General features: G+C 46.8%; 1 protein-coding gene across 3 annotated transcripts in view; it reads right to left on the reverse strand.

The window, feature by feature from the left end:
- Positions 1 to 24,257, reverse strand: part of LOC147880784 (alpha-galactosidase 3-like) — an 80,166-nt gene that overhangs the window by 17,150 nt on the left and 38,759 nt on the right. For all 3 annotated transcript variants that reach the window (XM_087370528.1, XM_087370529.1, XM_087370530.1), the window contains 11 exons: positions 13,685 to 13,741; positions 13,555 to 13,586; positions 13,177 to 13,280; positions 12,805 to 12,877; positions 12,567 to 12,625; positions 12,385 to 12,450; positions 12,200 to 12,283; positions 12,056 to 12,120; positions 11,848 to 11,930; positions 11,156 to 11,246; positions 10,987 to 11,045 (listed from right to left, as the gene is read on the reverse strand). In XM_087370528.1, the coding sequence (XP_087226654.1) occupies positions 10,987 to 11,045; positions 11,156 to 11,246; positions 11,848 to 11,930; positions 12,056 to 12,120; positions 12,200 to 12,283; positions 12,385 to 12,450; positions 12,567 to 12,625; positions 12,805 to 12,877; positions 13,177 to 13,280; positions 13,555 to 13,586; positions 13,685 to 13,741 (773 nt within the window). The remainder of the gene's footprint in view (positions 1 to 10,986; positions 11,046 to 11,155; positions 11,247 to 11,847; positions 11,931 to 12,055; positions 12,121 to 12,199; positions 12,284 to 12,384; positions 12,451 to 12,566; positions 12,626 to 12,804; positions 12,878 to 13,176; positions 13,281 to 13,554; positions 13,587 to 13,684; positions 13,742 to 24,257) is intronic.

Below are 24,257 nucleotides of genomic sequence, written 5' to 3' on the forward strand. Positions count from 1 at the left end.
GCCCAGAGCGTCCACTACCGATAGTCAGTGGCTACACATGGGAGTTAGCCTTCAGGGATGAGACGAGGGAAACAGGAGGAGTTCGAGGATCAGGTGGGGTCGCAGTATTGTACAGGTCTTCCCTCGCTGGAGCCATCTCCATTGAGAGGAAGGACGCACACTCCCGATTCATGTGGATCCGGATCCGACACACAACCACTCGTGACCTTTTCATAGCAATATGCTACTTCCCGCCAGACACATCCCACTTCGCCAGAGTGGCACGAGAGAAGGGTGAGACATCGCCATATGCACCCTTACATCAGGATATCCGGGACCTTTCAGCCCGCGGGAAAGTCCTCCTTGTTGGGGACTTCAACACCAGGACAAGCACGCGCCAGGCACCACTCCTGGACTTCCGAGATGACTCTATCATGCTACCAGACATGGACCTAGACGGAGCAAGTATGACCAGGATCTCATCGGACCGACACGGGCCTGTTACACCATATGGACATGCGCTCCTTGATCTGGGCAGGATGCATGATCTCATCATCTACAATGGGCTTGACCTATGGCCCTCTTCACGTGGTTTTACTTGCTTCCCACACGGGGAGGGGCACTAGTGTAGTAGATTACATCATGGGATCCCCTACCTTCACTTCATGTATCACCGACTTCACCGTAGCACCACTCCCTCCAGGAGCTGATCACACATACCTATTCTTCACTATCGCCACCCCACGCTTAGCCACACCACACACACCACATAGGAAGCACGACACCTACCATGACATACACTTTGATCACAGCCTTCCCCTGTCTACTCTGGACGCCTAAACAGACTCCTAACCTACATCGATCACATACCACTCATAGAGAGCTGCCCTCCAAATCTTTCCCCACACCACACGCTCGACTAGACCACCACCTCTTGGTTCTGTACCCTGCAACAACTGATACAATGCGGAGTGCAAGGCTTATCGCCGACAACTCCGACTTGAAACCAGATGTCACCTCCCAAACACACCAGACACGGTACGCAAGTACCGACGTCTCGTACGTCAAAGAAGCACGCATTTCTTTGTCGAAATGAGGAGCTGCTGAACATCTTGTACACCACCAACTCTAAGGATTTTTGGCGGAGATTCCTTGAGCATAGGTCTCCATCACCCCTCACCGACACGAGAGTTTGGCACACGTATGCACACCATCTTTATGATGTCCCACACCAGCCCACTCCAGATCTCGTACACACACCTCGCCCCACCACTTGCACGTTGTTCACCAGAGGGGGAGTCAAGGACGCAACATTGAAACTGCACAATGGCCGAGCTAAGGATCACGAGGGGCTATGCACTGAGTTTATCGCATATGGGATCGACACGTTAGCCCCGATCCTAGCAAAGCTATTCAATGACGATGTTTGCCTTGGCTTCCCCCGCGCTTGGACATTCAACACCATCACCCCTATCCATAAGGCAGGGGATCCCATGGACCCGAGTAACTACAGGACTATCATGATTGGACATGTGATGTCCAAGATCTATGCAGCTGTATTGGATGCGTCGGTCAGCCTATTTGCAGAGATGAGAGGGCTCAGAGCAGAGGGTCAAGCCGGTTTCAGGCGAGACCATGGGACTATGGATCACATACTCACACTCAGGAGTGTCATTGAGGAGGCCAGATCACGGAAGGAGAGGGTATAATGCTGCTTTGTGGATTTTCGCAAAGCCTTTGACACAGTACCTCGAGCTCGTCTCATCACACGCCTACAGACACTGGGATTTGATCAGGAGATCATTTTGGCAGTCATGGCACTTTATGAGAGAGTCTCAGGCCGAGTTCGGCCAAGCGCAGGTTGGACAGATGAGATCTTAAGTACCATAGGGGTCAAACAGGGTTGTCGCTTATCACCAACCTTGTTTGGCCTCTACATCGATGAGCTTGAGACTTTCATGGGGGCTTCTGGAGGGACCGGTTGCTCACTTGCCAGGATGATCATCAGGATTCTTCTTTATGCAGATGACGTGGCACTCTTGTCATCCACACCCGAGGGGCTCCAGCGACACCTGGATGCACTGCAGGCTTTTTGTTTATCCCATGATTTGGAGGTCAACCTTGGCAAGACCAAGCTCATGATCTTTAACACCTCTCGAGCAAACATGCAACGGAAGCAATTCACTTTCGGTGGGTCACTAGTTGAGATCGTATCGTTATACACTTACTTGGAGGTCATCTTCTCCGGCCTGATTTCACGATGAGACCAGCGATGCAGGCTAGACTAAGTAGGGGATACGCCTCACTGGCATGGCTAGAGAGACAGTGCTTCCACTCCCACTTCCAGGACCCTCGGACCAAGGCTCTTCTCTTCGACTCTTTGGTCCGACCAGCCGGTATGTATGGCAGCCCTTGTTAGGGACCTGACATGTCAAGATAGAGTGGACACGGGTGGAGCGCCTACAGATCCTCATGCTCTCACGGATAATCCGGAGGAAACCATCTATACCACATCACATCATTCAGGCCGAGTTTGGTGCTTCTCCACTCCAGCTAGATGCAGCCTTTCAGACCATCACATATCTACACCGGGTTAGATCGTATGGGGACTGCACATCAGGGAGACACAGGTTGCCATGGTTGGCTCTCGATTCCTCCATGAGGTTGGCAGCAGAGGAAGACGAGCGATGCTGGTATGCACGGACTCACAGATGGTTTGTGAGACTAGGGTTTCACATCAATAGGATACCTCCTTTTCAGTACAGTTTAGATGCCGCTCCGGTACTCCCACCCACCATCCCGATCGGGCCACACACCAACCAGGTCATTCGAGAGGATCTCCTGCAGCTACACACCTTTAGGACCTGGTTGGAGCCGAGGGAGCTTTCAGTGAAGCTGAGTTTCTATAGAGATTACTATCTTCGTATTTTGGAGGAGGGATTCATCACACCATCGGGGTACACTGAGCTTCATATGCCTCACTCACTATGGATCTCCCTCGGACAATTTCGGGTATCATCACACCGCCTCCGCATAGAGAGCGGCAAAGCAGAGGCGATCTCTAGGGAGCATCGCATATGCATATTGTGCGACTGTCAGGAGGTTGAGTCAGAGGAGCATTTTATTTTCAGGTGCCCAGTGTACTACGAGATCCGAGGTCGCTACCGCTGTCTCTTCAGAGACGGCTCTGGGCTCCTTTCCAGATTCCTCGCCTACCCAGATCAGAGATGCCTCGCGGCCTTCATTCACGAGGGGGTCCGACACAGAGAGTACTTACTCAGGCGACGGGGCTTGGCCACATCATCAGACACCTCTCAGAGCAGGATCACAGAGTTCTTCCCATTGAGTGACATTGATCGTCCAGTCTCTGGCCGCAGAGGTGACAGAGACCCTGACCCGCGACGACCGCAGCACGACACACGAGACATCGAGGGGACACACAAATCACTCTGGGGGACCTCTCGTCATTGTTTAGACCCGGGATATGTCCCACGGGAGTGACGGTGGCTCTGGTCTTGCGTCGAGCCTCGTCCAAGAGACCGAGACCCACGGCACCCCTTGACGGACGCCAACGTCCCATCACCGGCTATGCATCAGCCAGGGCGACATGACATACGGAGGATTCCGCTCCGCTCCGCTCCAGTCTATTTTCTTTTCATTGTCACACCCAAATGTGTTTGATTATGTATGATCAGACTTAGGATTCAGCACGGGTGATGATGCTCGTTTTAGTAGCTCCACCCTTACTCTGATTTGTACCAGGTTTTCTTTCAGTCTCATAGACCCATCGGTCTTCCCGCTACCCCCTCCGCTACCCCTGCTACCCCTACCTACCCCCTCCGCTAGCCCCCCCGCTACCTCGCTACCCCCTGCTACCCTTCTCGCTAACCCCCCCGCTACCTCGCTACCCACCCGCTACCTCGCCATCCTCTCGCTAACCTCCCCGCTACCTCGCTACCCTCCCCGCTACCTCGCTACCCCCCCCCCCCCCCCCGCTACCCCTCTCGCTACCCCTCTCTACCCCCCGCTAACCCCCCCGCTACCCCCCCTTCCCCCCCTCCCCGTTTTCTTTTTTTTTTCTTTTTTTTTAAATTCCTCTAAGGGGAAAAAAAAGAAAAACAGCTTCGACCTCCTGCAGTCCCTTCTTTGCCCCCATAATGAAGGGAACAGGGGGATGAGGACAGGAGACTAGGCAGGAGACCCCTCAATCCAAATCTGCATACGCATGGAGATGGGGAAGGGGAACGCTAACAAGGCGAAAGCACAAAAGTAACTCAATCTGGAGGACTTCAACAAACGCAACAACCGGAGCGGTTTGACAGTGGACAGCACCGCGGCCCAGAAGAAAGAGGCCCACCCAAAGCCCATGCCGCTCACCACATCCTCGACCTCTATGGTTACCACCACTATTTCACCACCATCATCCGCCTCATCATCTACGCCACCTCTCTCCTCCCCCTCTCCTGCATCATCATCACAGGTCTCCTCTCCAGTAGCCTCACCACTGGCCCCACCAGCCATGGCTCCAGAGTACTTTCCCCTCGTATCACCTCTACCTCCAGCCACCCTTCATCACCTCGTCCGACCTCGCTACTCCTACATATCACTCCCCCGCCCAGATCATACTGTCCCCACCCTCAGTACAACCTCAGCAGCCCACCTTCATTCCAACCCCTCTCGAGATCCAGTTCCCACCTGGACCAGGACATCTTAGGCCCCTGCCAGATGCTTGGGACTCCCTATTGGCTGAGATACACAGCATCCGGGCCCGTCAGGGCAGAGCTGACACATTACACCTAGGAGCAGGCCCGATACACCTAGGAGCACGCCCGCATTATACACACGAGCAGGGCACCCTTATCCAGGGACTCGGACACGACATCACACAGCTTCGAGAGGAGCTCGAGACCCTCAAAGCAGTGCCTGGAGGGACCCCATTCATAGAGACGGAGGCACAAATAGCCACGATACACTCGGCTATAGCAGAGACGACTAGATGGGTGGACGTGCAAAACGGGAGCCCGCAAAGGCAACCGTTTCAGCCGCCATACAGGAGCAGCAGCAGAGGGCTTCGAAGGCCCTCAACATCCGAATACAAGGGATCACTCGAGACAGCACCAGCACCACTACGACGCCCATGGAGGAGGCGATCACCTTTGTGACCACCACCATGGGGGTCCCCGACCATCGCATAGAGGGAGCATGGCATGTTGGGAGAGATCCCAACCGAGAGCAGCCCCTAGTCATTCGCTTCAGAGATTTACATGCTCGACTAGCGACACTCCGACGCCGAGCCTCTCTACGAGAGCATCCCACCCTGTCCATGGACGAGGATTTGACACCACTATAGATTGAGGAGCGACGAGTTCTTCTGCAGCAACGGGATGTTGCCCGCAAGGAGGGGAAATGGGGGCCGTGGTCCGAGATGGTAGGTTGTTGACCAGCACCCGTCGGGCTCCCACCCGTACCCCCTAGGGGGACGGGGCCTATGAGACTCAAGTTTCTGAGACTCTAGACTGCACCATAATGGTACCTTATGGTCAGACCCAGGGAACTTCTCGGAGTATTATACAGGACAAGACATAGTCTTTTACACGGAGACACACCAGAGCCCAGAGCGTCCACTATCGATAGTCAGTGGCTACATATGGGAGTCAGCCTTCAGGGATGAGACGAGGGATACAGAAGGAGTCGGAGGATCAGGCGGGGTCGCAGTATTGTACATGTCTTCCCTCGCTGGAGCCATCTCTATTGAGAGGAAGGACACACACTCCCGATTCATGTGGATCCGGATCTGACAGACAGACACCCATGACCTTTTCATAGCAATATGCTACTTTTTGCTAGACACATCCCACTTCACCAGAGTGGCACGAGAAGAGGGTGAGACATCGCCATATGCACCCTTACATCAGGATATCCCAAACCTTTCAACCCGCGGGGAAGTTCTCCTTGTTGGGGACTTCAACGCCAGGACGAGTACGCGACAAGCACCACTCCTAGACTTCTGAGACGACTCTATCATGCTGCCAGACATGGACCTAGACGGAGCAGGTATGACCAGGACCTCATCATACAGACATGGGCATGTTACACCATATGGACACACGCTGCTTGATTTGGGCAATATGCGTGATCTCATCATCTACAACAGGCTCGACCTATGGCCCTCCTCAGGTGGTTTGACTTGCTTCCCACACGGGGGGGGCACTAGTGTAGTAGATTACATCATGGGATCCCCTACCTTCACTTCATGTATCACCAACTTCACCGTAGGAGCTGATCACACATACCTATTCTTCACTATCGCCACTCCACGCTTAGCCACACCACATACACCTCATAGGAAGCACGACACCTACCACGACATACACTTTGATCACAGCCTCTCACCGGCCTACTCTGGACGCCTAAACAAACTCCTAACCTACATCGATCACATACCACTCATAGAGGACCGTGCTGCCCTGATTAGTTGTACATTCCACGAGGCTGCCCTCCAAATCTTTCCCCACACCACACGGTCCACTAGACCACCACCTCTTGGTTCCGTACCCTGCAACAATTGGTACGATGCACAGTGCAAGGCTTATCGACGACAGCTCCGACTTGAAACCAGATGTCACCTCCCGAACACACCAGACACGGTACGCAAGTACCGACGTCTCGTACGTCGGAAGAAGCAAGCTTTTCTTCGTCAAAATGAGGAGGAGCTACTGCACATCTTGTACAGCAACAACTCTAAGGATTTTTGGAGGAGATTCCTTGAGCGTAGGTCCCCATCACCCCTCACCGACACGAGAGTCTGACACACGTATGCACACCATCTATATGATGTCCCACACCAGCCTACTTCAGACCTCATACACACACCTCGTCCCACCACTTGCACGTTGTTCACCAGAGGGAGAGTCAAGGACACGACATTGAAACTGCACACAGGCCGAGCTAAGGATCACGAGGGGCTATGCACTGAGTTTATCGCATATGGGATCGACACGTTAGCCCCAATCCTAGCAAAGCTATTCAATGACGCTGTTTGCCTTGGCTTCCCCCACACTTGGACACTCAACACCATCACCCCCATCCACAAGGTAGGGGATCCCATGGACCCGAGTAGCTACAGGACTATCATGATTGGACATGTGATGTCCAAGATCTATGCAACTGTATTGGATGCATCGGTCAGCCTGTTCGCATAGATGAGAGGGCTCAAAGCAGAGGGTCAGGCCGGTTTCAGGCGAGACCATGGGACTATGGATCACATACTCACACTCATGAGTGTCATTGAGGAGGCCAGATCACGGAAGGAGACGGTATAATGTTGCTTTGTGGATTTCCGCAAAGCCTTTGACATAGTACCTCCAGCTCGTCTTATCACACGCCTGCAGACACTGGGATTTGATCAGGAGATCATCTGGGCAGTCATGGCACTGTATGAGAGAGTCTCAGACAGGCGCAGGTTGGACAGATGAGATCCTGAGTACCATGGGGGTCAAACAGGGTTGTCCCTTATCACCGACCCTGTTTGACCTCTACATCGATGAGCTTGAGACTTTCATGGGGACGTTCGGAGGGACCGGTTGCTCACTTGCCGGGATCATCATCAGGATTCTTCTTTATGCAGATGACGCGGCACTCTTGTCGTCCACACCCAAGGGGCTCCAGCAACACCTGGATGCACTGCAGGCTTTTTGTTTATCCCATGATTTGGAGGTCAACCTTGGCAAGACCAAGGTCATGATCTTTAACACCTCTTGAGCAAACATGCAATGGAAGCAGTTTACTTTACTTTGGGTGGGTCACCAGTTGAGATCGTATCCTCATACACTTACTTGGGGGTCATCTTCTTCGGCCCGATCTTCACGATGAGACCAACTATGCAAGCCAGACTGAGCAGGGGATACGCCTCACTGGCTCGGCTAGAGAGACAGTGCTTTTACTCCCACTTCCAGGACCCTCAGACCAAGGCTCTTCTCTTGGACTCCTTGGTCCGACCAGCCGGTATGTATGGCGGCCCTTGTTGGGGGCCTGACATGTCAGAGATAGAGTGGACACGGGTGGAGCGCTTGCAAATCCTCATGCTCTCACGGATGATCCGAGGGAAACCGTCTGTACCACATCACATCATTCAGGCCGAGTTTGGTGCTTCTCCACTCAAGCTAGATGCAGCCTTTCAGACCATCACATGTCTACACCGGGTTAGATCATATGGGGACTGCACATTAGGGAGACAGAGGTTGCCATGGTTGGCTCTCGATTCCTCCATGAGGTTGGCAGCAGAGGGAGACGAGCGATGCTAGTATGCACAGACTCACAGATGAGACCAGGGTTCCACATCGATAGGATACCTCCTTTTCAGTATAGTTTAGATGCCCCTCCGGTACTCCCACCCATCATCCCAATTGGGCCACATACCAACCAGGTCACTGGAGAGAATCTCTTGCAGCTACACACACACCTACACCTTTAGGACCTGGTTGGAGCCGAGGGAGCTTCCAGTGAAGCTAAGTTTCTACAGAGATTACTGTCTTCGCATTTCGGAGGAGGGATTCATCACACCACCGGGGTACACTGAGCTTCATATGCCTCACTCACTACGGATCTCCATCGGAAAGTTTCGGGTATCATCACACCGCCTCCGCATAGAGAGCGACAGAGCAGAGGGGATTCCTAGGGAGCATCGCTTATGCATATTGTGCGACTGTCAAGAGGTTGAGTCGGAGGAGCATTTTATTTTCAGGTGCCCAGTGTACTACGAGATCCAAGGTCGCTACCACTGCCTCTTCAGAGACGGCTCCAGCCTCCTTTCCAGATTCCTCGCGCGCCTACCCAGATCAGAGATGCCTCGCGGCCTTCATTCACGAGGGAGTCCGACATAGAGAGTACTTACTCAGGCGACGGGGCTTGGCCACATCATCAGACACGTCTCAGAGCAGGATCACATAGTTCTTCCCATCGAGTGACATTGATCGTCCAGTCTCTAGCGGCCGACATGACAGAGACCCCGACCCGACGATTGCAGCACGACACATGAGACATCGAGGGGACACACAAATCACTCTGGGGGACCTCCCGTCATTGTTTAGACCCAGGATACATCATCCCACGGGAGTCACGGTGGCTCTAGTCTTGCGTCGAGCCTCGTCCAAGAGACCGAGACGCACAGCACCCCTTGACGGGCACCAGCGTCCCATCACCGGCTATGCACCAGCCAGGGGGACATGACATACGGAGGATTCCGCTCCGCTCCAGTCCTTTTCTTTTCATTGTTACATCCAGATGTATTTGATTATGTATGATCAGACTTAGGATTCAGCACGGGTGATGATGCTCGTTTCAGTAGCTCCACCCTTACTGTGATTTGTATCAGGTTTTCTTTCAGTCTCATAGACCCATCGGTCTTCCGAAGACTCTAATAAAATTTCTTTCTTTCTTTCTTTCTAATAAATTTTATTTCTCTCTCTCTCTCTCTCTCTCTCTCTCTCTCTCTCTCTCTGTCAAGGATAAGAAAGGGGTTGTCTAATGCTGCTGTGTAGACTTCGAGAAAGCCTTCAACACAGTTTCACATAAAAAGCTTAGCAAGAGACTAGAAAGGCTTCAAGTCCCTCAAGAACTCAAAGAGGCCACATACATACATACTATATGAGAGAGTGTCAGCCAAGTTAGCACAGCCATTAGTAGATGAATCATGCTTGAGAGGAAGGGTCATTATAAATAGCAACATAGGGGTCAAGCAAGGCTGTCCCCTCTTGCCAACTCTTTTCGTTCTCTTCATTGTTGAGCTGAAAATTAGATGAGAATATTTCTAATTTAGGTCGCCTATAGAAGATGTTGTACTATCCTCCTAGGTTACCGGTTATGACCAGACACTTCATTGGCATCCACTGCACTCGGGATTTTTGCAAGTATGACCTGACATCCAAGGTCTACTTTTCGTCTTTCCATGTTGCTTTGAAATAACTTCATATATTCTTGCTAAAGTGGACACTCGGCCTTGGTATGATTACCATTACAGAAATAACATCAAATTTGTGAAGGACCTTGATTTTTGTCCTTACCATTCTTGCCCTTGCCTTTACCCTAATTGGGTTTTGGTGGTAATACCTCCTTGGTCTTTGATTCAAGTTCCACCTAATTAACCTAGGTGACTTCTTCTTGACATATCAACAGTTGGACTCATCATGTCCATATTTGGAACAAGTCCCATAATATTTGTGTATGTCCCTTCCTGAAAAATTTGTTGCACCATTTCTCTTCTTGACTCAACTTTTCTCGAAAACCCATTTCTTTCAAAGCCTTCTTCTTCATGAATTTCTTGTCTGAACCTTTTGAGAAAAGCCTCAGACAACTGTTGCCAATCTTTGAAGTAACCAATTCGGAAATGGTTAAACCAATGGTGGACCATCTTGGTGAGTGTACATGGGAAATAGTTCACGTATTGTTCTTTTGTCATAGCACGATTAATATGGCAAACTCGTAGAAAACTCTGCAAGTGACATGGTGGTAGTTTCTTGTCTTCCATATTCTGCCAACCTCTTCGACCTCTGCACAAATAGTCTTCTCTTCGCATACCTTTCTCTCCTCACCGAGCGTGTATCAGACATTTTGCATCACCTGAATAATACAAAGGGCTGCCTGAGATTAATTCTCAGTCCAGATACCAGTCACCAGACAAGTCTACAAGTTCTCGAATTGTCTTGAGAGCAATCTTTTGTGGGTGACTTCAATGCACGTACCTGGGACAGACAAGTGGGCTTACTTGACGCTGGATCAGACCCCCTCAGAGTAAGGGATAGACCAAGTAGAGCTTGGGAGAGTGAGACACTCAGAGGATGCACCACATAAGTGGGAGACACTTATTGGAGATGGGAGCAGTTGACATAAAGCATTACAATAAGCCTTGTATCTCAGTTTAGATAAAATTACATAAGCAATGACAGATATAGTTAGGTACAAAACCATGTTCCAGAAAACGGCTTTGGCAACAAGGTCATTGAACTTTACCTCAAAGCATTCATCAGAACCTTGTTTACTGACTTTTGATCCCTGTACTCCCAAGGAATCTGCAATGCATTTCCAATATCATTTGGTAAAAATCTTCATACGTGAACATCCTCATAGAGGCGCCAAAAGTTATCTTTTCATGGATAGGATGTGAATTTGTGCAACAAACCTTGGTTGACAGCAATTACTTCTGTATTTGAAAGGATCTCATATGTTTCCATTGTCATATTCCTCACATCACATCCAATTAGAAGAGGAGCCTGAGAAAGAACAACAGAAAAACAAAAAAAATTTGCAACTGTTGCCTCTTTGATTATCCTTCTACCAACATGCTACAACTTCCTTTCAAATCCTTACTTATTTGACTTCCCCTTTGCCTGTGGAGAATCTAGCGAAAGCCAGAACTTTTCATCTAGCATGATGAGTGCAACACAATTGTACTCCATACAAGAGGACTTCAGTTTCTATTAAGGAACCTGCTTGCACTGCTATTATGAAGCTTGTGAGAGCATAATCTTTTTTATTAATTAAGTTCCAAAATGAGACACCTTCTTAGTTCTATCATTTTGACCTCAGGGAGGCTGTGGCTTAATATAGATTGCGTATTAGGACACCATCTTTCAAAAGCACGCTTTACTCGGTGTAGAAAATATTAGGACACCATCTTTCAAAAGCACACAATACTTGGTGTAAAAAATAATTCTGCACCGTATACCGTATAATCCTTACTTCCACCAAAATTTGAAGATATGTTGCTTATGTGCTGATTTGATCTTTTAAGTATCTGTTGAAATTTTCTTGTACCTTAGAATAACTATTTGATAAGTTTAGATATGCCTTGCATTGACAAAATGAACAGACCTTCATAAGGCACCAAATACTGAAATGAGACCGGTACTCCTGAAAAGTCATACCCCCATTGCCCACTTCCAACATATCAGGATCTGCAAGAAGGGAAATAGACAATGTATGATCCACAAAATGATCGTATATAATTCCACACTTCACTTCTCAATACTTGCAGACACCAAATTGAAGTAAAACTCATCAATTTAAAAGATATTCTAACCGTTCCATCCACCAGGCCCAGCAAATGCTGCCCACTGATCATTTTGGTCAGCAATCATCACCATACTGCAAAATTGAAGACACGATAAATGCATATCATTTTGCAGAATGGTAGCAATACGGTCCAATATAGACGTACGACTACCTCTCCCAATTGTCCTGGATATCCTCTGTTGTGCGCCAGCTATTTCCTACAGTCTCTCCCCATTCTGCTGGGTTATCCTGACCCCTGCAGCCAAATTAGGATACTATTCCATGATGTGACATTCAAGTTCAGGTATCAAATTCAGACAAAATTAATAACTGGACAGAGGAGCCAACGCAGCTTACCATTCACACATTGAGAAATAAATAGGTTGCCCGGTTATATTAAGAGCATCACGCATGGGAGGATACCTGCAAGTATCGGCATCGTTTCCTGATGTGTAAAGTCAGAATTGTGATCTCAAAATTTATTGAAAGCATGTCACTTTCTCAGAAGTTATTAGAGGAAACTGCTACACGACATTTACCTCAGTTGGGGAGCAATTCCAAGGTTGAAGCAATTGTCATACTTCAAATAATCAATGCCCTACAAAAAATAGCCAAATCCCACATAGCACAACACCGCAAAACTGCCTTACAAAGCTACAAGAAATCATTTCCGACAAAAAACGATGCATTTTATTATCTAAATTATACAAGGTTTTGCAAATAATTCTATCAAGGGCCCAAAAAAACAAGTGTACATTTGAAAAGGAAGTAAAATACCCAAGATGCAAAGGTAGCAGCATCTGTAATTTCATTGAAAAGAGAACCAGGTCGCCTTTCGCATGTAAGAATTCTGACAAGAAAACATGACATCAGATACAATAAACATGTGAAGCACGTATTCAAGAGACAAAAATGTGCAACAAGATAATCATGACAACAATCACCTGTATGATCACCACTGTGATAAATAAATCAAGAAAACAATCCTGATATGAGGCAAATGCTTAGAACATGCATTCGGCACACAGCAGTCTAACAAATTATTCCAAACAGCTAGACACATAAAAATCTTAAGAAACTGGCCATGCAACCACACATAATTTGGCCGCACAAGACTTCAGAAAATGACTAAATCAGAGATCAGCTTACCCTGCATCTGAGTAAATGCCAAGTTTCAATCCATTCGAGTGAACGTAGTCAGCGAGGGCCTGTATTCCTGATGGAAAATTCGTTACATCTGGAACAAGATCACCCTGCAGAACATATTGGATAAATGACACATGCCTCAGTTGCAATGAAAATCCTTACGAAATTCACAATATATATGACTGGTGCATAAAACTCAAGAGGGAAAAAGAGAATCGAGAATCTTCATGTCAACAGTTTCTTTAAAAATATTATGATGCATCATATCATAATACATGCAAACTGAGCCTCAAGAAAAAATGTAGGGAACATGTAACATTAAATAATGCCTGAGAAGCAAAGCATGGTAAACAAAATTATCAAGAAGTACCAAGAGAAAACCTTTGAGTCCCGTAGAGATGACCAGCAATCATCTGTAAAAATGGTTATAAGATACATATTAGGACTTCTCATCTGCAGTTTAAACAATAATAATTACAGATGGAAGCCAATACCAATGGGAAATAATTACCTATATTGACATATTTGTAACCAACATCTGCGAGCCCACTTGAGATTAGAGCGTCAGCTGCCAGCAAACAAGCAATGATAAGCTTTTTGTCTAGAACTATACCTCTCTGGCACAGTATAGAAGAAACACAAGACAAAGTAATCATGTTCTTCTATTACTAGCTTAATGCAATCTGGGAAGCAACAGAGAGGCACACTGCAATTCACTAGTTCTCTCTCTACAGATCCTCGCACTCTGAATTTACTGCAGAAATACTCAGTAAAGCTCTCTCTCTCTCTCTACACACTGCTAGGGCCCAGGACAACATGTCGGACTGGACCCCCCCGAAGGTATTTTATTTCTTGAAGAGAATCTGTTACAAGAGTTCAGCGTAAAGCTGTCTGATACATCCCAAAAATCCAAAACGTGAATCCTTCATTACAAGAGCTTCAAGCTCATTTCAAATTGGCAACATGCCACTTGTCTAAAATCTAGACTAAGTCCTATTACATGCCACTAAGGGCCACTCTGGAGTCTTCAAAGCACTTGGTCACACGAACCGCCTCCTAGATGCTTGTTAGGCTCCCGTAGCGCTTAGGAAAAATAACTCTTCCTAGTACCTCCAACAATTAATTAAAGCGCACCACCATGGCACCCATTAATTGTTATCGCTTTTGCATGCAAATAACACACTGTGGACTAATTCTAGTCACGGTGGGCGTCCCCACTGAATACATGTGCACAAATATAAAAATATATATTTATTCTCTGGTTGACCGGAGTCAACACTCTTGATTATAATTAAGGAGCTTTGACCAAGGGTCGAGGCGCCTTAATTATAGCCAAGTCTCTCCAACCGAAGTTGGCACATCTTGGTTAACCGTGGTTAACTCTCTTGGCGCATGCCAAGTCTCGTTGACAAAAGTCAACACTCTCTGACTATAGTCAGCTCTATGGTTCGCTGGTTAACCGCAGTTAATCCTCTTGGTAATAAACCAAGTCTCCCCGACCGAAGTCAGGTTTACTTGACTAGAGTCAAGTATCTTTGACCGTAGTCAATCCTTTGACCATTAAAAGACTTCTTTGACCATAATTAACACATATAAAACTCTTTAATTATGATCAAATAAATGGTCAACTGTACTTTGACTTAGGATATTTACATTGTGGTGACATCCCCTCGGCTTCTATTCAGTTGAGCTCAACTGAAAAGTTTCCTTGTAAACATCCAAAAGCTGTGGATGATCGGATAACATGTCTTCGTCCATCCACTTGGCATCTAATGCCGTATAGTTCTTGAATTTTACAAGATATCTGTAAAACTCCTTACCCTGAGGGCCTTTGTGTACAGTATGGTACACAATCTAGCTGAAGGACCTCCTCCAGCTCATCCACTTCTGGTGGATCCTCTGATACTGCTTCTGTAGGCTCTGGCCCCTGGAATTTCTTTAGAAGACTCACATGGAATGCATTGTGAATCCTCCAATGCTCTGGCAATGCTAACCTGTATGCAACCTCATTTATTCTTTCTGTAACCCTGAAAGGGCCATAGTATCTGGGAGATAACTTTGCATACACTTTCTGTTTGCCTTTAAACTTGCGGAGCCTAGCTTTTTCAAACTTCAAAAGTACCCAATCCCCTTCCTTGAGATCTAACTGTCTCCTATGCTTATCTGCAGCTCTTTTATGTTTCTCTTGAGACCTTTCGATTGCTGTCCGGACTTGGCTGTAAGCTGTCTGGAGGTCTCTCACAAACTGATCAGCTGCAAATATTTCATCTTTGGTCCTCAATATAGGTGGCAAAATCACCTTCCCATAAATGACCTCAAAGGGGGCTTTCCCTGTAGAGCTGTGTACTGCATTATTGTAAGCAAACTCTATCAATGGTAGGTACTTTTCCCAGTTTGAACCTTGGTCACCCACGTAGCATTTCAGCATATCTAATGCTATAGAATTTGCTACTTCACTTTGACCATCTGTCTGGGGATGGAAAGAAGAAGAAAAATTCAAATTCGTCCCCATGTTATCAAATAAAGCTCTCCAGAATAGACTGGTCATTCTGGGATCTCGATCACTAACAATGGCCTTAGGCATACCATAATGCTTAAAGATCTGTGCCATGAAAAGCTTAGCCATATGATCTGCCTTTATGGTTTTGCGAACCGGAATGAAATGAGCTTGCTTGCTGAATCTATCAATGATAGTCCAAATCCCATCATTTCCTGACTTTGATCTTGGCAAATCAAAAATAAAGTCCATTGTAATACTTTCCCATGGTGCCTGAGGCACGGGAAGAGGCATAAGTAGGCCAAATGCCTTCCGTCTATCATACTTCACTATCTGACACGTAAGGCATTCAGTAACAAACTGATGTATATCTTTCCGCATCCCTGGCCAAAAGAAATACCTCTCTAGTGCTAGAGTTGTTGCTGTAATTCCTCTGTGTCCAGCATAGGGAGGTGCATGGCATTCCTCCAAAATCTTTTTCCTCATCTCCTGGGTGATGCATAGGCAATCATCTTTCATTAGATACCCATCTTTCAGGGAATAGTGACCGGTGGATTACCCCTCTTGCATTTGCTATAAAATTTCACCAAAATCTGCATCACTAGCATATTGCTCCCTCATGCCTTCCAGGTCCTGATGATAAGCAATAGTCACATTATTGACCTGGGGTCTTTGGGACAAGGCATCTGCCACTCTGTTCCGAATTCCTGGGGTATGGACAATCTGAAATTGATACATTGACAGCATGTTTGCCCATTTCATATGCTTCTCGGAAAGCTTGGTCTGAGTCAAAAAGTATCTCAGACTTTGGTGATCTGTTTTAACAGTAAAATCTGCACCCAAAAGATAGTGCTTCCATGTATGGATGGCATGAATTACAGCCAATAACTCTTTCTCATAGATTCCCAGATATCTTTCAGCATCCCGGCTGCCACGTAAGCCTAAGGTTTCACACCTTCACTTGGCTAGTCGACGTCGTGCATCGCGCCTCAGAAACCATCGCGCGTTGCGCCTCGCTGGAGCCTTCTGTGTGCAGCGTAGTGACCTCCCCGATACCCCTTCGTCGTTCGACGAAAATATTATACCCTGATACCCCTTCGTCGTTCGACGGAAATCTTTCCTTTGCTATTTAGTTGCAGGGCCCCGTGCATAGTAGATAGTACCGGGTAGAAGTAAACTCTGTTGGGCCGTCATGACCTTTAAACTTTAGATCGTCACCCAAGGACTAGCATAAGGAGAACGAACTAGGAAGCCTCCCATACGCCAATCTTATTGCGCATGCTCAAATATCGTGCGCCCTCATCATCACGCATCAATTCCTTGGATCGTCACTGTCTAAGAAGACAATATAGCTGTGCTCTGATACCAATGCAATTCACTAGTCTGCAATTCACTAGTTCTCTCTCTACAGATCCTCGCACTCTGAATTTACTTCAGAAATACTCAGTAAAGCTCTCTCTCTCTCTACACACTGCTACGGCCTAGGACAACATGTCGGGCTGGACCCCCCCCAAAGGTATTTTATTTCTTGAAGAGAATCTGTTACAAGAGTTCAGCTTAAAGCTGTCTGATACATCCCAAAAATCCAAAACGTGAATCCTTCATTACAAGAGCTTCAAGCTCATTTCAAATTGGCAACATGCCACTTGTCTAAAATCTAGACTAATGCCTATTACATGCCACTAAGGGTTACTCTGGAGTCTTCAAAGCACTTGGTCACACGAACCGCCTCCTAGATGCTTGTTAGGCTCCCGTAGCGCTTAGGAAAAATAACTCTTCCTAGTACCTGCAACAATTAATTAAAGCGCACCACCATGGCACCCATTAATTGTTATCGCTTTTGCATGCAAATAACACACTGTGGACTAATTCTAGTCACGGTAAGCGTCCCCACTGAATACATGTGCACAAATATAAAAATATATATTTATTCTCTGGTTGACCGGAGTCAACACTCTTGATTATAATTAAGGAGCTTTGACCAAGGGTCGAGGCACCTTAATTATAGCCAAGTCTCTCCAACCGAAGTTGGCACAACTCTCCAACCGAAGTTGGCACATCTTGGTTAACCGTGGTTAACCCTCTTGGCGCATGCCAAGTCTCGTTGACGGAAGTCAACACTCTCTAACCGTAGTCAGCTCTGTGGTTCTCTGGTTAACCGCAGTTAACCCTCTTGGTAATAAACCAAGTCTCCCCGACCGAAGTTAGGTTTACTTGACTAGAGTCAAGAATCTTTGACCGTAGTCAATCCTTTGACCATTAAAAGAATTCTTTGACCATAATTAACACATATAAAACTCTTTAATTATGATCAAATAAATGGTCAACTGTACTTTGACTTAGGATATATACATTGTGGTGACACACACTGTGCAGCTGTAAGTGAAGCCTCTTTCTAGAGGTTGCGAAAAATAATTTCAGAGCATGAGAAAATGAACTTGAGAGCCATTTCCATAAGCCCTGGAGATATGGAAAGTCCTTAAACTTAAATATAGCAAGGGTCAAAGTTCGGGGATGGCCGTAAGGAAAGGCACAGCTCTTGTGGCAGCTTATCCACAACGAAACTACATGGATCCCTCCATTTAGACGGCCATTAAAACCACCAAGCCTCACTTTAATAAAATGAGAAATCCAGAATCAAAAACATTCCAAATACTTGACAAATAATTTCAGAGACACCTGACCTGTGGGAAAATGAAACTTGACAGCAATTTCCAAAAACCCTAGAGCATATGGAAAGTACTTAAACTTAAATAGGACAAGATCAAAGTTGGGGGATGGCCATAAGCCCTTGCCAGCTCATTCACAAGGAAAAAGCTACGTTGATCTGTCCAATTAAAGGACCATTGAAACCATCAAGCCTCACTTTAATAAAAAAGAAATCCAAAATCAAACACATTCCAATCCTTGTGGCTGTGTAAGTCTTAAGAGTGTCAAGAAGAGTGCTTTCAGGGCCGCCTTCAGATATGCCTGGGTCATTGTGCGGGCAGTAAAACAGCCTTTGATTATGGCAAACACATCAGATGGGCAAAGCACCGGAGGTCGCAATCATTAGCAGCTCATGGCAAGGCTTCAAAGAAGATATGCAGCTAGCATGTAGAGGGTCTGTAGCAGCAGCAAGGCCATATGGGGTAGCAGCCTAAATAAGACTTGTAGCAGCAGCAGAAAGTGCAACAGCCCCTGGAGGGACTTAACTCTAGACAACTTGTGATACAATATGAGCAGCTCCATGCAGCCTATAGGACAGTTGTGCAGCTCATGGGGCAGCCCTAGGGAGTTATGCCTATGCCTTTCTCCTTCATAGAGGGATAGATGGAGCTGATTTTGCCTTGGAATGCGAGAAATTTTGCCAACTAGAAGGAACTCCAGGCTTAGTAATAGTAGTTGGGATTGGTCATGGTCGTCACATATGGTACCGCATCTATTGAAATGCAATGACAAGTGGGATGAGCTAAAATTGGGGGGTATGGTGGCCCTGCTACATGTTGTGTGCTGCGTCTGCTACATGTCATCAGGTTATCGGAGCCACATTTCAAGAGATGATTGGTGCATGTGTCCAATGTCATGCCAATTCTCTTGTTAGTTTATGGCATCTGTCTCATGTTGAATATATAAATTTTCAGACAATTTTCAGCCCTTTTAAATTCAGTTTTAAGTGGCCCTTGGTAATCCTAGACTCTGGTCTACTGCCAAAGTCTCTATTAAAAACTCTGTTTTTGGTCTTGAGTTGCTATCTTGCTTTGTCATTAGACACCTTTTAGGATCACTGAGGGCATCCCAGCTAAGTATGGTAGAAAAATGTCCGAATTTAGAAGTCTCCAAAAATACTTAGTTCTTCAAGGAATTTAGACTCTATCTAGCTAGGATAGTCAGTTGGTCATAGTCCTTTAAGAATTTCCAAGACACCATCAATCCTTTAAAGAAAATACTGTTATCCTTCAGCTGCCACAATGATTATGATTGGGCATGTCATGGTAGAGCTTTAAGACTGTGTACTCGTAGACCACATGTTGATCATATGGGCCATCATAGATGGAGCCAGACTATAGAGACAAAATGTCTACTGCTATTGGATTTTAAGAAGACCTTTCACTCCATGCTCAGATCCCCTTCGAAAGGTTGTAGCAGCTTTGTGTTCTTCAGCCATGCATCTGAGTCATCATGACTGTAGATGAGCAAGTAAAGTAGAGCATATGAACAGTGACTAGCTGAAGTGGCTCGGTGTCTAGTACAATCAGGTTAGTTAACAAGGCTGTCCTTTGTCATGCATGTTGTTTGGACTATATATTGATAAGCTTGAGGCTTGGGTTACGCAACAGGATGAACAAAACATCCTTGTTTAAGGCAGATGATGTCGTTATCTCTTTTCCCCTAGCTGGACTCTTTTCCCCTAGCTGGACTGCATGGCCACTTGGATGCCATACAAAGCCCAATGCGACACCAATAAGCTTTCAATAAGCCTAGAGAAGCTTAGAATATTCGTTCTATGACAAGGGGAAGCTACAAGACAATGTGAACTTATACACCTACTTAACCATCATATTTCTCAGACCTCAATTTCATATGAGAACTGCCTGAACGGGAAAGGAATTGCTACTTGTCAATGCTCAAGCAGTAGTTCACACTTCCAAGATGTGAGGGCTAAGGCGAAGCCATAAAAAAGCTCTATCTGACAATAACAGGCTTTCAATCAACCTAAACAAGACGAAGGTCGTGATCTTCAAACCGCCTAGCTCCTCCCTCCTGCCCGTGCTGCAGCGCTGCAGCTCCCCCCCCCCACCTGTTGGAAAGGTCACCTGCCCATCTGTAAGCCCCCATATGAAGAGAGCGTGGGGGAGAGAGACCTAGGGCAAGCTGTGCCCAAGAGAAAAGAAAGAGAGGGGGCTGCCACATGGGCATCACCTCACATCAAAGAGACCAGCATGGCTGCAATGGACGGAACCTGTGGAAGGAGCAGATGGCGGGGACAGCAAGTCCTGGATCTAACCTGGCAAGAGGTCAGTCAGGGGCAGCAGACATGGCGCGGTATTGCACAGATAAAGGTGCCTATGTGGAGGGCATCTGTGTGCAGATGGACAGCCTGCAACAGAGCCTACAGCCATGCAAGGGAGCAGCAGCACCTGGGTCGGCCATTGGCTGAGGCTGGTGGGTCTGGTTGGAGCCAGCAAATCAGGCCTGGAGATGGGCTGGCCAGGGGGGCTGAATCCCTGAAACAAAGGCTGCAGAAGGGCCTAGAGAAGACCCTTATATAGGGCCCTGGTTGGGCTGGTAGGGGCAGCCAACCAGGTCGGTTTTAGGGCAGACAGAAAGTCGGCAATTTAGGGGTCTGCCAGTCGGTTTTTGCAGCAGGCCTTGGGGCCTATAAAAGGGGAGGCCTTGGGCCTCACAAATCATTCAACAGCTCAGCCATCAGAGGAGCAGCAGGAGCAGCTACACTCACACCCTCAGGCCTACAGGAGGCAGAGGAGACTAGGAGTTGCTGCAGACAGAGTTCATCTAGGGCTGGACCTTGGCTGTCTTCTAGGGCAGCAAGGTGTTTGGATCTTTGGATGGAAAGTCTACTTACGCTCGAGGTGGAGCACGCGGGCTTGAGTCTAGAGATGGCAAGCAAATAGGAGGAGTACCTTGTGGTAAGATCAGAGGACCACACCATTGGTGGGACTCTATATCTATCTCTTTTGTATTGTGTCCATAGCTTTGGACGGAAGTACATTATTTTGGTGGTTTCTCTATCTTGCTGGTTCATTGTCTATTGATGAGTCTGCACATCTATTCTATGCACATTAAGTTAAGAAGTTTGTGATTCCACACCCCACACCACACTGTGTGAGCTCCTGGGCAATTCTATCAATCTTCCACTGTACGTACCCTCTATTGGGTCATTTCTAACACCGCTTGCCTGTCTCCTCTCCCTCAGCGCTGCTCCCCCACCTGCAGCTCCCACTGCTCTCCTCGCAGCCCCTCTCGCTGTTCCGCCGCCCCTCCTTGCTGCTCTGCCTCTCTTCCTGCCCACCCAGCGCCTACCCTCTTGGCTGTTCCACCACCCCTCCCTGCTGCTTCGCCTCTCTTCTACACACCCACGCCTCGAGGTGCATTCAGAGTTCTGTTCTACTAAAGGTTGAGTTTGGTTTACTTTGATGTGTGGTTAAGCAGCAGAGATGTCGACCTCTTCAGCCTCTTCAGCCCCTACTCTCCTTTCCTCCTCCCCTAGATTTCTTTCTTTCACAATCCCTAACTTTGGAGAGTTTGGGAAACTGGACGGGACAAACTACCCGATCTGGAAGGTGAAGATCCGGAGTCATTTAGTGGCTCGGAAGCTGTGGAAACTGACAACGGGAGTGGAAGCGAAGCTGAAGAACATGGTGGACAGACAGGGGAATATAATCAAGGCAGTAGACGGAGAGGAGCTCGAAGCTTGGGAAGACAGAGATGCCTAGGCCTTGGCATTGATCATAGGGACTACGGCGGACTCTGTGCTTCCTCACATCCAGATGGCCGAGACGTCAGTAGAGGCATGGGTCACTCTGAAGAATCTGTAAGAGACAGACAACACATCCCGAATCTTGCTTCTTCACCATTAGCTCTACAATCTTGATATGGATGAGGAAGATTCGGTACATAACCACTTAACAAAGGTCAAGGTGGTGAGGGATCAACTGGCATCAGTTGGTCAGAAGGTGGACTCGTGCCATTTGGCCTGGATGGTACTGAGGAGGCTACCTCGGAGTTTCAAAAGCTTTGTTATGACCGTGACAGCTGGACAAAGACCAAACCTCTGACTTTTGAGGAGTTGGATCCATTATTGCTACAGGATGAAGCTAGGGAGAAGCTCTACAACAACGACAAAGATGACAAGGCGCTGCTGGTGAAGGACTACGCTGGCAAAGGAAAGGGGAAGCCTAACAATGGCAAGTCCAAGAAAGACGACTCTGATGACGAGGACACTTCTAAGAGGAAGCAGAAGATGAAGTGCTTCTATTGTGACATGCCAGGACATTTTGCAAAGGACTGCAGAAAGAAGAAGGCGGATCAGAAAAACAAAGGGAAGGAGTTCAACTCAGATTCAAAGGGTAATACAAAGGCCAAAGCAAATGTAGTAATTGAAGAGTTGTTTCTGGTGACATCTCCGTGTGTTACTGAGATCAGATATGTTGACCTAGAAACCACAGTTAGGATGTTTGACATTGAGATGTGGGTCAACGAGGAGTCAGAGACCTTTGTTGTCACGTACCGGTTCGAGGATGCACGTGTGGGAGAATGATGCATAAATTGAGAAGCATTGGCCCTCCAAATGGGGTGGAAGGAGTGCCCACGTGAGTGTACTTTTGCTATTGACAACTCTACCATGCTCATGCAATCCACAAAACCACATATATGAATGCATAATGCGTCATACACACATTCCATGCATACGAGAGATCACAACCTATCATGCCTCTTGGGATCCATCCCTTTGGCATACCCTATTGTTCAACCCTTAGCCTATGACTCTTTTATGCCTACCATTTATTAATGCATACCCATGCATTCCTACCCATTCCTATCCTAGGACCTACATGTGTGAGTGCACCATTTATATTAATTAATTAACATATCCAATACATTATCCATGTGGCATTTAGCCATTTAAACCTACCTAGCCTACCTACTAATTATTACATTTGATCATGCTAGCCTAATACATTCTAGACTACAAAATCGTGTCGTGACATGCCCTCTTGCTTGGGACATAGATGTCCTCATCTATTAGGTACTCTTCTTTGACTTCATGATCTTTAGCACTCTTTAGGTTCCTGTAAAAACTTCCATACAACAACTTCAATCTTTCATTTTCATGTTTGGTACTCCTACCAACAAGTCCAACATTAGTATGTTCCTTTAAATCAAATTTCTAAATAAACCATATACTTATCTTTCATGTTGTGTTGTCCATATACTCCTTTACTTTGGACATTCCTACAAAGACTAATTCGACTTTATCCATTAGGGTTAGTAAGAATCCATTTCCGTTCTACTTTTCCTTCCAATAAGATACCATTTCCTAATCTATCTCTCTCATATGCTTGCATTGGTCCAAGTTCCAAGTGACCAGTTTGGAACCATTAGTTTTAGGTTGATTAGACCTAAAACTTACAAGATAGGCCTAACTTCCAAGATCAAGATCACTAGATCTTGCTTGAGTACTCATTCTAGACCACCAGGTCTAATTGTGGATCCACCCATAGTCATGTGTCCATGACTTACCAATTACTTGAGATCTCTTCAAGGTCACCAAACCTTACTAAGCGCTTACATATCCACCACCTAGTCCAACACCTATGGCCATGTATAGCACCCTCTTGCTTGGGAAGAGCCCAAGTACTACCTTGTCTCATCAACCCAACCTAAGAGAATGACAACCATCTCTAGTACTCCAACTTCAAGACTCTTGGCACCATGGATGCTTTCGAAAGCCTAGCTTGCCCAACGTCTCTGTACGATACCATTGTGTACATTTCCAAGGTAATAATTGTGCATGTGCTCAATTCTTGAGTTTTATTTCTAGTGTATGATCCTACATGCAAATGCATTTATTACTTCATTATCC

The sequence above is a fragment of the Dipteris shenzhenensis genome, chromosome 32 (assembly GCF_047967505.1).
Source record: "Dipteris shenzhenensis isolate YYH24624 ecotype China chromosome 32, Dip_SZ_1.0, whole genome shotgun sequence".
NCBI classification, from domain to species: domain Eukaryota; kingdom Viridiplantae; phylum Streptophyta; class Polypodiopsida; order Gleicheniales; family Dipteridaceae; genus Dipteris; species Dipteris shenzhenensis.